General features: G+C 42.3%; 1 protein-coding gene across 1 annotated transcript in view; it reads left to right on the top strand.

Moving 5' to 3' along the window:
* The window catches only part of gys2 (glycogen synthase 2), a 41668-nt gene extending 34062 nt beyond the window's left edge, over positions 1-7606 (top strand). Inside the window, exons 6-10 of the mRNA XM_046072632.1 lie at positions 4346-4463; positions 4555-4675; positions 4869-4975; positions 7276-7335; positions 7483-7606. Coding sequence (XP_045928588.1) covers positions 4346-4463; positions 4555-4675; positions 4869-4975; positions 7276-7335; positions 7483-7606 — 530 coding nt within the window. The remainder of the gene's footprint in view (positions 1-4345; positions 4464-4554; positions 4676-4868; positions 4976-7275; positions 7336-7482) is intronic.
* The last annotated feature ends 7270 nt before the right edge of the window (positions 7607-14876 follow it).

Below are 14876 nucleotides of genomic sequence, written 5' to 3'. Positions count from 1 at the left end.
AACTCAGTTCTGCAGTTGTCTCTGTCCTTCCTAAGTTCCTTCACCGCCTCACTGAGAGGATCCAGATGTCTTCTCTGACAAACTAGTTCTTGTTGGAACTCTTTCTCTTGTGAGTTGACATTGTCCTGTTCTTTCTTGGCCTGGAAGTAGGAGTAGTAGGCTGCTGTTGGTCCAGCTGCTCTCTGATCTGTACCAGTTATATTTCCATCTGGGAGGTGTTTTCTCATGATGTCCAGGGCCTCAGAGTGCTTTAGCAGGGGAGGATCAGTGTCAGCATCTGCAGGCTGTCTCTCTGGAGCAGGGACAGGGCAGGAGGGTTTGACTCCCAGGGTTGGAGCGATGCTTGCGAGGCCCTCCTTCTCAGCTCTCAGTCTCATAGCAGGAAAGTCAAGCTCAAACTGTCTCAGGTCGCCTTGTATCATGGCAGTTCCATTTTTGAACAGGTTTGCTGTTATTCTGGTGGTGTCAGAGTCATTTTCTTCCAGTACACTTATTTTCCATCCATTACAAATGCCTGCTCTTTTTATTGCTGGGTAATGAGAGCTGAACACATTCAGCCAGGCATATGGTTCATAAGTCCAGAAGATTAAATTGAAGGACCTTCCTTCTTTGTAGTGGTCCAGGAATAGGATTTCAGTTTTTTCTTAAGTATTGTTTATATTTTCCTCTTGCAGTTTTGCTTTTTATAGCTGGGGGATATTCAGTAGTTTCAGAGTGTGTAGACATCATGAAACTTTTCCATAACCATTAGCCAGGATGGACAATTTCGATTGTTTAAAACTGTCAGGTCTCCCCCTTTTAACAGGGGAAGAACGGAGACTGTAAATGGATTAAAACTAAAGGAATAACTCACTCTAATATGACCATGAGTATGACCTTGATTCTGGTGTGAAATGTTGAGGGAGTCAAACAAGGAACCAGAGGCAAGTATTTCAGCCTTATCAGATATTTAAATTTTAATCATGGTGGCAGCTTGACATCTATTTCCAGCCAAGGATTTAATCGTCTTCCAAAGTTTGAAGCTGTTGTTTAGATTAGAGTTTGATGTCTCTATAAAAAAGTGGTCTGCTTTGGCTTTTCTAATACTAATGCTGCGAACCGATCCAGTGAGAGATGATGAGATGATGCCATCATGGCCACATCATCCCAAGCCCACCGAACCGCAATCCCTCCTCACCACGACTACGCCTCGATATCGTGTCAATGAATATCACAAACAGGATTGGTGACAAAGCGCAACCCTGACTAAGGCCAACCCTCACCTGGAAAGAGTTCGACTTACTGCCGAGTACTCTGACACAGATCTCGCTTTGGATGTACAGGGATTGGAAAGCCCTGAGAAGGGCCCCCCTCACCGAACCCTCCGTCCAGCACCCTGGAGTAGACTTTAGGGAGGCTGAGAAGTGTGATACCCCTGTAATTGGCACACACTCTCTGGTCCCCCTTTTTGAACAGGGGAACCACCACCCCAGTCTGCCACTCCTTGGGCACTGTACCCGACTTCCACGCAATGTTAAAGAGACGTGTCATCCAAGACAGCCCCTCCGCACTCAAAGCTTTTAGCATTTCTGGGCGAATCTTATCAATCCCTGGGGCTTTGCAACTGTGGAGTTGTTTGACTACCTCAGTGACCTCCACCAGGGAAATTGACGAGAAACCCCCATCAGCCTCCAGCTCTGCCTCTTCAGTCGAACAGCTTCCCTGACCACCTGTGTCCACCATGGTGTTCGAGGGTTACCGCCCCTTGAGGCACCTAAGACCACAGCTTCCCACTGCGGCTTCAGCAATAGAAGCTTTGAATATTGCCCACTCATGTTCAATGTTCCCAACCTCCACAGGGATGCCAGAAAAGCTCCGCCGGAGGTTTGGGTCGAAGATCTCACGGACAGGGGCCTCCTCCAGATGTTCCCAGTTCACCCGCACTAACCGTTTGGGCTTACTGGGACTGTCCAGAGTCTTCCCCCACCCCCTGACCCAACTCACCACCAGATGGTGATCAATTGACAGCTCCGCCCCTCTCTTTACCCGAGTGTCCGAAACATGCAGCCTTAAATCAGATGAAACTATCACAAAATCAATCATTGATCTTTGGCCTAGGGTGCTCTGGTACCACGTACACTGCATCCTTATGTTCTGACATGGTGTTTGTTATAGTCAATCAATGACTAGCACAGAAGTCTAACAACAAACACCCACTCGGGTTCAGATCAGGTGGGTCGTTCCTCTAGATCACGCATTTCCAGGTATCTCCATCATTGCCCACATGCGCACTGAAGTCTCCCAGCAGAACTATGGAGTCCCCTACTGGAGCCCCATACAGAACTCCATTCAGGGTCTACAAGAAGGCCGAATACTCTAAACTATTGTTTGGTACATATGCACAAACAACAGTCAGAGTTTTCCCCCCAACTACCCGAAGGTGTGGGGAGGCGACCCTCTCGTTCACCGGAGTAAACTCCAACTCAGCCGGGGACTTGTGAGTATCCCCAAACCCGCCTGGCGCCTCACACCTTGAGCAACTCCAGAGAAGAATGGGTCCATCCCCTATCAAGGATTACGGTTCCAGAACCAAGATGTGCGTGGAGGTCAGCCCCACCAGATCTAACTGGTAGCACTCCATCTCCCACACAAGTTCCAGCTCCTTCCCCCACAGAGAAGTGATGTTCCACGTCCCCAGAGCCAGCCTGTGCTGCCCGGGTCTGGTCCGTCGAGGCCCCTTGACCTTCTCCGCCACCCATGTGGCAGCGCACCCGACCCCAGCAGATCTTCCGATGGATGGTGGGTCCAAAGGATGGAGAGGTTGGGTGCCATGTTGCTTTTTGGGGCTATGCCCGGCCGGGCTCTGTGGCAAACCCAGCCACCAGGCGCTCGCCGGTGAGCCTTCCCTCTGGGCTTCCTCCGGGCAGGGTCTCTCCTCCTCTTCCTCATAATTTCATCAGGCGTCTTTATGAACAATTCTCAGTCTGGCCCCTCACCTGGAACCACTTTGCCTTGGGAGACCCTACCAGGAGCACTAGGCTCCCAGACAACACAGCCTCCAGGCTCACCGGGGCACGCAAAGCTCTCCACCACGATAAGGTGATGGTTCCCGGAGAGGCCAATAGCAACCATGAGATCAAGAGCTAAAAATTCGAATTGCTTACTCACTGATTTAGAGAGAAGCACATTCACATGACACTAACATCACACTTACTTTTAATATATACTGCAACACCCAGAATCTGATCCTGGATTTGGGTTGCACATTTGCTGAACTCAACAGAACAATTTGACACCTCAGCTTAAATGATTTGTTGGAGGATTCATTCTTAGAATTTTCTAGTACAAAGCTACGAAGGCAGATTTCAGAAATAGTAAAATTGTATGGTAAAGCCATGACACTGATCAGACGGGCCAAGTCCACAGCATCAGAGGAGAAAAACAGAGGCAGGGGTAGTAATCTAACATCTCACAAACAGCAGCACACTTCCCCTACATATAGTGACTGCATTTGAAAATCTTGCACGGGAGTAGTTGGTCCTGTGGAGGCTTCCGCGCATGCCGCTCAAAGTTAAGTAAACACAGTACAACAAAGGGCAGTGAGATTGAACGTTCCGTTCCTAGCAAATGCCTTAGTAATCCAGTCCTGTTTTTCAACCTCCTGAGACAGATGACATTGCGTCATATCACATGTAAAAAGGAACTAAACCCAATGTTCATTATCTTATTTAAGACTAAAGCAGATACGTGGCCTTGGGCCACTGCCTACAGGTGACATAAACAAAGTCTGTGAGGGTTCAGGGAGTGGCTTTAGGGTGGGCATTGGGATTGGGCCAATTTATATGTTTTGTTTAACACCTTGATTTTTCTTACAATAAAAAAATAATTTGTGTTTTCATTTGCTTTCAAGCTGATCAATTAGTCAGTTAAATTTAGTGAATTTCGTTAATTTCTCTTTAGAATATAGAAAAGATATAAATTCAGGTATGAGGTAAGTGTGATGCAGATTAGCAACAACATGCATAAATGGGAAACAGGGCTTGCAAAAGGTTCCTAGGTACGTATCGAATATGCCAAACAGGCATTGGGGTAATATATGCGCTATCTTGGCTGCAGTCTGAAAGGAAGAGGTGTGATGCGAATTTGCGACAATTGCCGTCAAGGGGTTAAGCATGGTGATGTTTTGTCTATTCATCCGACAAACACTTTAGTCGGATCAGGATATCTTCAAAAGTTAGTATCAACTTTTATGGTCTCCAGAGAATGAAGCCAGAGATGTTTTAACTGTTCTCCAACACCACCATAAGGACAAACCAATAATCTAACTCTCTATTAAGTCTCTCCTATTGCTTTATTGATGGTACAGATGTGGTGACCCCGAACGGCCTGAATGTGAAGAAGTTCTCGGCCATGCATGAGTTTCAAAACCTACACGCCACCAGCAAGGCCCGCATTCAGGAGTTTGTCAGAGGACACTTCTATGGGTGGGGTGGAGTTTTTTAATGTAGTTCTGATTCATCTAGACTGGAGAGTGTTCCCCTTTAAACCTGATTGTATTTCCTGTCCTTCTGGCAGTCATCTGGACTTCAACCTGGAGAAAACCCTATTCTTCTTCATTGCTGGACGCTATGAGTTTTCCAACAAGGGAGCTGATATTTTCCTTGAATCACTGTCCAGACTCAATTACCTACTGCGGGTGAGCTCCTTTAGTCCTTTGCACTTAGTATGCATCAAATGTGCGAATATTGCAAAAAAGTACATCATCAAAAGAATTATAACCTTATGCAGAGAAAGGAAAAGAATATATTCTTTAGCATGCATTCCTGTCCAACTCACTCATTCATACTGTCCCATTTGTTTTTCTATTTCTGTCCTCACTTTATCCACAGGTCCACAGAAATGATGTAACAGTGGTAGTTTTCTTCATCATGCCAGCTAAAACCAACAACTTCAATGTGGAGTCACTGAAGGGGCAGGCAGTACGCAAACAGCTCTGGTATGCACTGATGTGGATTACAAAACAGTCCAAATACCAATTTAAACGAGATTATACTGTACATGTGGTATATGCACATTATACACCATATACTATGGAAGCATATAGGGGACTAAATTAAAATTATCATGCAAACTTGAAAATGAAAATGTAACATTCTCATTTTCCACATATGTATGTGTTATTTAGGTAAAAATTAAAATGAAAATGCAATCATTTTCATTCTCACATACTTGTGTGAGCATTCTAGGACCATATTAAAATGAAAATGGAAACAGCATTTGACATTTCATTTTCAAAGACTTAGTCTGCTCTATAGTGGACTCTATTCAAATGCAATGAGTGAAACAGCACCCCCAATCTATTGCATTTACCTGTCCATGTGCTCATGGTCTTTTTAAGTCAAAATTAAGATAAAAATGCCATTTCCTATGTGAAAATGAAAATGAGAACAGCATTTGACATTACATTTTCAAAGACTGACTCTGCTCTATAGTGGACTTTATTTAAATCTAATGCGTGAAACAGCGCCCCCAGTCTATTGCATTGCATTTACATTTGCAAGCAGCTTTCCAAGGGACACTATGAAAATGAAAATGCAATCTGTCAGTCCTCTCATCAAGGCGGGTCCTCAGTTAAGACTTCACTTCCTCTTCAGTTGGAAGGCCACTTCAGGTTCTCATGGTTCAGTTGTGTATCTACCATCACACAACACTAGGCTGCAACTTCACAACCAAATGAAATCTATCAATCGAACAGCTCAAGGATGGATCTATAACGACTTCAAACTTGGAACCTGTAAGTGTTGCCATTTTTATGTAGCTTATGTAGCTTCTGTTTTTTGAACATTTGCCTGTTGAACTTGGCGTTAGCATATTCTGCAGCTAATGTGGCTAACTGTCACGTCAAGCTGTTTCTGTTGTGTATTGTGATATTAAGCCCACACGCCGTCACCTGTATGTGTGTCTGTTGCTGCAGTAGCCTATGTAAGTTTACCTGGCCGATGCTCGCTTATATGCGAAAGCTGTAACATCAGTGTCCTGCTGGACAGTGTCAAGCCCAGGCTAATACAAATCTATTGTCATTCAGAGATATACTTCACATTACTGCAATACTAGTATTAGTGACAATACCGCTGTAATAGTTACAGCTATGAACAGTGCAAAACCGTTATCATAACTACACACCTGAGATGATATTGGACTAAACTGTAAGTGTTTCTTGCAGATTTAAATAAAGTCCACTATAGAGCAGGTTAAGTCTTTGAAAATGTAATGTCAAATGCTGTTCTCATCTTTATTTTCACATAGTTAGGAAATGGCATTTTTATCTTAATTTTGACTTAAAAAGACCATGAGCACATGGACATGTAAATGCGATAGATTGGGGGTGCTGTTTCACTCATTGCATTTGAATAGAGTCCACTATAGAGCAGACTAAGTCTTTGAAAATGAAATGTCAAATGCTGTTTCCATTTTCATTTTAATATGGTCCTAGAATGCTCACACAAGTATGTGAGAATGAAAATGATTGTATTTTCATTTTAATTTTTACCTAAATAACACATACATATTCATTTTCAAGTTTGCATGACAATTTTAATTTAGTCCCCTATATGCTTCCATAGTATACTGTATGTATGTATACAAAGCATTTGTGTGACTGACACTAGAGAACGCTGTTCCCTTTACATTTCCTATCAACACTCACATTGGTTTAAGCATGTCCATGATCTTTCCCCATAACCATAGCAGTAGTAGATTAGGAAATGTAATATAAACCACTTTTGGTTTGGGGTTTCTACAGGGAACATTCAGTTTCTTGAACCTCCAGACCTAAAAATAGGACCTCAACTTACAGTATGGTCTCTCAAACTCTATGCCAATGATGTCATATAAATAGAAAATTCAAAATTGTTTAGCACATGAATTTGGGTTTGGTTTAGCAATGCATGTGGCTCTCATAGCCTCCTAACACCCCTCCCTCCTTTACAGTTCAGTATACTCATACTGTTTTTTTTATGTGTAAGTATTTTGGATAGCCCTGCACAAACTGTAATTGTACATATTATTCTATTTTCTATATCTTATTGTCAATTTTATATTTATGATTTGTGGCATGCAGTACTTCTTTTATCTTTGTTATATTTCCACCTACTATGTTTATTGTTAAGCACCAAAATAACAAAATAAATTCCTTGTATGTATAAACCTAATTGGCAATAAAGCTGATTCTGATTCTGAAGTTCATGAGTTTGGGTAAATGGTACATTAAAGAAGGTTTCCATTTGACATTCACAGGGATACAGCTCACAGTGTAAAAGAGAAGTTTGGCAAAAAGCTATATGATGCTCTGTTAAAGTAAGTACACGGGCACTGTAAGTTATCCCAAAGGTTTATTGATTTTATGCTTTAGAAATCGTTGTTTAAATCAGCACAGGTTGTCTGTGATGAATGGAGACCATGTATATTCTATGTTGACTGTTTTATTATTTGCTTTGTCCTCAGGGGGCAGATCCCTGACATGAACTCCATTCTGGACAGAGACGACTTCACCATTATGAAGAGAGCCATCTATGCCACTGAGGTACTGAATCCCTTCTCTGATTGTTCTGTTTACAGTAAACAGTAAACTACTGGCATCATTAGAGGTCCAAGCCCAAGTGGGGCTGGGAAAGGCGAATGCAAGGCATCGCGGTTCCCAGTACCAGCGGAGCTGGGAACCCTATTGTAATCGTATTGATTTTTATTTTTATTCTTCTACCTCTAAAACTCATGCTGCGGCCTAGACGGTAAGTGCTAAAGACACGACACTCACAGGGTAGGTTCACAGCCCCAAGAGTACCTCGGGTGCAAAAATTTGCACAATTCTACCTCTAGGGGACGCTATTAGCAAGGTTAACGTGTTTGGGCTTGGAACTCCCGCATATGAAGGCGCATATCCGAAACCTTAAATCCACGCATTCGGGGGATTGAGCTGGATCTCATCGTATAGGCCACAGCCATTTCCCCCTGACTTTTTTTCCTGCTACATCACGATAACTGTAAAACCTATTTTGATTAACTCCTCAGAAGCCGCTAGTCTGATCGGCATCAAACTTGGCACGGACCATATCTAGACCAAGCCGATAAAAGTTTGTTGAGGAAATTTTGATGTAGCTGCAGTACAGGAGGCTGCAGTTTCAGGAGCCCCCCAATCCTGGGGCCGCAGTTCTAGGACCGTAGTTCTTTTGCAACAGCGCCATCTAGTGGAGTGGTGGTGGTAACACACAGCAACACGAAGGAGGTTAACCCTGTCTGCTAGCATGTCGGCTGTGAGGCCAATGTGCGCACCTGTAGGGTTAACCGGTCGACATGCATTTAATCAAGAAGTTAAGTTTAGGCACACACTCGGTGATTGTTGTGGTAAGGGTAATTGGCTTCGGAGGGCTGTCAAGAGTAATGTAGCTAGCTAGCTGGCAGTATCAAAGTAAACAAGGGTCCTAGAAATGCAGTTCCTGTCCTAGGATTGCGGTCCTGAAACTGCAGCCTCCGGTACTGCAGCTGCACCACTCCGAATTGTTCAGCATGGTCTTCATGGACCAAAGTCCACCCAAATATGCCAATAGGTGGCGCTGTTATTGCAGATTCAAGACTTTTAAAAAATCCCATAGACTTACATTCATTTTATATCTCCATAAACCACAGGTTCGATTGATACCAAATTTGGGGTATTTGTTCCCTATGGGCCACTGATGACACCTGAAAGATTTGGTACAATTCAGCCTTTAGGTGATGCTATAATTGAAGCTCTAATACTGTGGAAAATCATATTCAATGCCATTCATGGCATTTTCAAAACAAGACATTTTGCCTCATAACTATGCGACAGTATATCGCACATTCATAAATCTTACATCTACGTAACTGGGGGATGCTGCTGAATCGTATGGGATAGGACATTGTGCGATAATGTTTTGTTTGGCAACATCACCACAACTGAAAAACCTGTTTTAATTGACTCCTCCGAACTTGGCACAGACAATCTCTGGACCAAGATAAAAGTTTGTAGAGAAAATTTTGATAAACTAAAAAAACAAATCTTTGCAGAAAACCCAAAAAACAGGAAGTGATGTCATATCTTAAGTTTGGAATTGCCGATCAACACCAAACTTGGAGGGCTAATGTGCCATTCCCCCCTGAGGGGCTGTGCAAAAATTTAATTGTTCAGGACGGTCTCCTGACTCCAGCGTCCAAAGTTGACCCTAATATACTGATAGGTGGTGCTGTTATTGGAGATTAAATACGTCAAAAAAATCCCATTGACTTACATGCATTTTATATCTCCATAACGACAAGTCTGATTGATCCCAAATTTGGGTCAATTGTTCCCCATGGCCCCTAATGACACCTGGAAAATTTGGTGCAATTCAGTCTAAAGGTGGCGCTATAATCAAAGCGGAATTTTGAACCAATGGACATTTTACCTCATCGCATAATCATAAACCTTATGTCTAGGTGTTTGGGGGATGCTGCCGATTCCTATGGTATAGGACACACCTCTGTGCGATAACTTTTTCATTATGCAAAATCGCGAAAACTGAAAAACCTATTTTAATTCATCCGAATCAAGTCCTATCGGCACCAATCTTAGCGCGAAGCATTTCTGGACCGAGCAAGGAAACCAAGGAAAAACATGAAATTAGCAAACCAAGAAAACCAAGGTAATTTTGATCTGCAAAAGAATTTCAGAATTATAAGCTAACAAGTGTTTGCACAAACCGCTAAAAACAGGAAGTAATATCGTACCTTAGGTTAAGGATGTCCGATGTACACCACATTTGGGGACCTTATCTGTATGAAATTTGGTGTCAATTGGCTTCTAGGTGGCGCTATTAATCGGATATGAAACACAGACACTCCCATAGACATACATCAGTCCCTTTTATTTCAAACTCTGGCTGTTTATTCACCACGAGCCCATGCCCAAATCGACTTGTGCGGCCTCCAAGGGGCGCGGGGCGCGGCTGGTGCAGGGGGGCTTGGACAACTCAAAATGAAGAGGTAACAGTATGGTAATAGGTGTGATAAGAAGTATGTGTTGTGAACGTATGTATATGTAGAGAATGTATATTTTCATAAGGTCAGTGTCAGTGGGGGTCCCAGGTCTTGTTGATAAGGCCAGCAGCAGACGGGAAGAAACTGTTCTTATGGTGTAAGGTTTTGCTCCGGAGCAAATATTTTTGCTCTGCCTACTACCCCCTTACAGACCTGTTAGCTCTGTAGCCAAACTGCAGGGGTTCAATAATGAATTTGATGTGGGACAGCACAAGGTGCTCAAATCACTTAAATAACACATAGGTCAGGGTGATGGGTCTCTAGTCATTAAGTCATGTGGTCCTTGGATTTTTTGGGACAGGGATGATGATGAAAGTAATGACTGGAGAAAGACAGTGCTTCGGGATGGAACGAAAGACAGTCTGGTCCAGCTTAGCAGGATTCTGCATGTTGAACAGTCTGTTAATATCACTCTATAGGATAGAGAGCGTCGGGGAGGAGGGGGGCTCTGTGGTGGGTATGTCACAAGTCCAGACTGATATAATGTAGATCATCTGTCATGTTTCTGCTCTGTGAGTGCTCTTGTGTCTTGTTTCCATATAGCATTGGTGTTGTCAAGGTTGCTCCTTTTCAGGCAACCAATCATATCAAACAGGCATCTGCATGTCAGAAAGTTCAGGATCCAGTCACACAGGGCAGTGAGATGGATGACAAGCATGGATGGCACAGTTGTATTAAATGCTGAATAGGGATGAAACAATTACCTGTTTAACGGTAAACCATGGTAAAATTCCCGACGGTTATTATTACCGTACACATTTTAATTATCATGATAACCGGGTATGGTTAACCGCGCTATTATAATCTCACGGCAAACACTGTCCTCCCAGAAGCAGGGAGACTCAACCCAGCTAAAATGTTAGATTTGTCATTACAGTGGCTGATTATCTGCTATACATTTAATCTTACAGTAGTTCTGCTCAATGCCTCATACAGTCCCCTCCAAAAGTATTGGAACGGTAAAGCAAATTCCTTTGTTTTTGTTGTTCAATGAAAACGAGACCAGAGTTCAGAATTTCAGCTTTTATTTCCTGGTATTCACATCTAGATGTGTTAAACAACTTAGGACATATCACCGTTTGTATTAGACCACAGCATTCTTAGGTGAGCAAAAGTAATGGAACAAATAATCTTAAAGTAAATAACAACAACTGCCTCAAGCCTGCGACCCATCAACATCACCAAACTGTTGCATTCTTCATTTGTGATGCTATTCCAGGCTTTTACCGCAGCTTCTTTTAGGTCTTGTTTGTTTTGGGGTGTTTCTCCCTTCAGTCTCCTCTTAAGGAGGTGAAATGGTTAAGGTCAGGTGACTTGGCCAATCTAAAACCTTCCACTTTTTTCCCCTGATGAAGTCCTTTATTGTGTGCTTTGGGTCATTGTCCTGCTGCATGATAAACTTCCTCCCAATTAGTTTCAATGCATTTCTCCGTAAATTGACAGACAAAATGTTTCTGTACAGTTCTGAATTCATTCTGCTGCTACCATCATCAGTTGCATCATCAATAAATATTAATGAGCCTGTTCCAGAAGCAGCCATGCACGCCCAAGCCATGACATTACCTCCACCATGCTTCACAGATGAGCTTGGATGCTTCGGATCAGAAGCAGTTCCTTTCTTTCTCCACACTTTGGCCTTTCCATCACTTTGCTAAAGATTAATCTTGGTCTCATCAGTCCATAAGATTGTGTTCCATAACTTTTGCAGCTCATCTCTGTACTTCTTTGCAAATTTCAATCTGGCCTTCCGATTCTTCCTGCTGATGAGTGGTTTGCATCTTGTGGTGTGGCCTCTAGATTTCTGCTCTCTGAGTCTTCTTCCAACAGTGGATTGTGATACATTAACCCCTGCACTGTGGAGGTCGTTCATGTTGGTTTATCCTCTTTAACAGGAAATGCAGTCTTTTTAGGTTTTAACCAAGGATGAAAACTTAGACTAGTCACGCAGAGCTATTTAATGTTTGGACAATCAACCTAAAAGGCAACACCTGGGCAACAAGAAACATCTGGCAGTCACATGTTCCAATAATTCTACTCACTTGAAAAATGGGTGGGTTCAAACAAAGGGTGATTTGTCCTGAGTTGTTTAACACATCTAGATGTGAATACCAGGAAATGAGAGCTGAAATTCTGAACTCTTGTCTCATACTCATCTTAAACCCAAATGTCTTCAGGGGACTGTAGTTCTCTCTAATTTACTCATTGTAAAACACACTTCAATCAAAGTCGGACAGACACAATATAAAATGTTAGTCTTTAGTCGTTAGTCTTTCTACCATTCTAATCATCTTCAGCTCTAGTATGGTCAAAATAAGACCTTAATTTAACCAGCACACTTTCATCTCCTCAGAGCGTGGGTTAATTACCTTCCTCTACCCCTGACCATGGGTCAATAGACCATCTCTGTCGGGGTGATGTATGTTACAGCACAGTGTTGCAACCAAAATGCTTATTATTCTCAATTACATGAATTTATACCAACATCAATATTTCAGTTATGGGAAATGGAGTGTGAGTGTGAGTATTGACTGCAAGTGTGTGGGGAGTGATAAAACGGAGACTCACCCTGATTGGTGAATTGGAACGAGTGCTGTTGTTTCTCTGTCATTTTTCATGTGTAGCCCTTCCCATTTCACTTTTTTCCCTTTTCAGCTTTGTTCCTTTGTCTCTCTTATTTAAGTTAATACATTACATGCACAATGTTTAATAATTTAGACGACTCTCCACCCGTCAAATTCATACTCCAAAATAATCACATATGAGGTCATAACTGCCTTAGCTAGTTAGCTCAGTTAACCGCACAGCTAGCTTAGCAGTGCAATTAGCTGACTGAGTCAGGAATGGGCCTCAGAACCAATCCCGGCAAGTGGGCAATGGAACAGAACACAACCTCCAAGACCAATAGAGGCCAGTGGCTCAGGCCAGGATTCAGACTCCGGGGACACTGAGGTGGGGACAAAAGAGGCGTCCAGTGGGAATGGAGTGAGAGCAAGGTCAGGCTTTAGAAAGGCATTGACAGTGTGTAGAGCCAGAATATTTTCACATCTAACTCGTTAAATTAAGGGCTTATTTTGACCACACCAGAGCAGGTGATTGTTGGAAAGATGGAGAGGCTAACAAAGACCATTTTGGTGAGTTTTTATTTTGTGTCTGTCTGTCTGTTTTACAATAATTAACAAAGCAATGTGTTATGTGAAAGAGAGAAATTTGAATTCAGGAGCCATACAGATGTATTTTTGAGTTTGATAAGGAAAATAGGTCTAAGAATACTTCCTTTCTTTACGTTCGGTGAGTTTATTTAGGGGGGGGGTTATCCATCTCAAGGCACAAGTGGTATTGCTACATGCTAACTTCAGGAGATATCTTTGCAACAACATACATACAATGCAAAAAGTGAGCTCTCAAAAACAAGGGAGCATTAAAATATGGGAAAATTTACTTAAAATAAGCAAAATTATCTGACAGAACAAAGAATATTTCACTTGCTACTTAAGGACAAAAAATCTTGAAACAGGTGAAATTCTCTAACACAAAAGCTGCCTGGTAAGAAGAAATATCTTGTCAGACAAAAACAAATATATTTTGCCTTCAATTAAGATAATTAATCTTACTTATATTTTAGTTTTTTCAGTGCAGATGTCTTTGACAAAGAACTGTTACTTCTTTACATTCTTTAACATACCATGAATTGCAAGAAAGTGTTAAATGAAGTTTGGCAAGGGTGTATTTATTTTCATACATATAATATTCTTCAGTATGCATTGGGTGATGTCTACAATGAAACATCGGGATGGACGATGTCATCGGGTGCGTGGGTGTGCGGGGAGCAGCAGTCGTCTTGTGTGCAGGTGTTCCGGCACAGACTTCACTCCGTAAAAAAATGGTACACTATTAACTTACAAGAAACGGTGGATATTTTACGCACGGACCAGGTAAAGCAACAGTGAACACACAGAGATGTAGGTTTCAATTGTTTGATATGCTACATCATTAATAAGCTGACCTGCGGCTCACCTGCTGCCGTGATAACAGATCTCTGGTGGAAATATAGGGGGGAAAGACGAGTTCTCAGTCTTTTAGGCGACTTTATAAAACATACTGCTGATGGAGAAAATGGAGCAGACGGGGGGGAGACAGACAGAGAGAGGCGGGGCAAGCCGGGGTGTATGAGTGTGTTCTGAGGCAGCTGTAAAGCATACTTAAAAACAATAATAAGAATGTTCGTGGTCATTAAAACCTGCTTGGGGGGCGGAAGCTTCACAATCACGATGCCGGTTTCACGTCGTGATGTCTCAGCCAACGCCAATGGACGATGGCATCGTCTATCAGCCCAACCCTAGTATGCATATTAGAATCTCAATTCCCAGGATTCAACCTTAGAATATACTATCTTAATTTGTGGACATGTCTGCTTGAATGTGAATAGGTGTGTGACAAAAAAATCTTAATTCAAGGTCCACTTACAATCTTTATCACTTGACTGAAATCACTTGTACAGTGACACAAGTTACATAATCTCTATATGTAAACCCAAGTAAGTATACATTCATAAGTGTTTACTCTGTTGAGTTGTATATTACCTGTATACACATTTCACATTCAGTTCATAAGTTCAGTAAACCTGTTGTTGTTGTGCACTGACCAAAAAGGCTTACTGGTTAATGATGGCACTTAACTGGAAGTGTAGGCATATCATTTGAAAACTGTAAATCTGTATTATGAGTACTTCTTATTCTTTTTTAGTCGCTCTCAGGAACCTTCCTATGAATTTACAGATCATTTTAATGCGGGGTCGTAGGAGCGAC

The sequence above is a fragment of the Micropterus dolomieu genome, linkage group LG16 (assembly GCF_021292245.1).
Source record: "Micropterus dolomieu isolate WLL.071019.BEF.003 ecotype Adirondacks linkage group LG16, ASM2129224v1, whole genome shotgun sequence".
NCBI classification, from domain to species: Eukaryota; Metazoa; Chordata; class Actinopteri; order Centrarchiformes; family Centrarchidae; genus Micropterus; species Micropterus dolomieu.
Note: the sequence above shows the minus strand (reverse complement) of the source record. Positions and strands in the feature narration are given on the sequence as shown.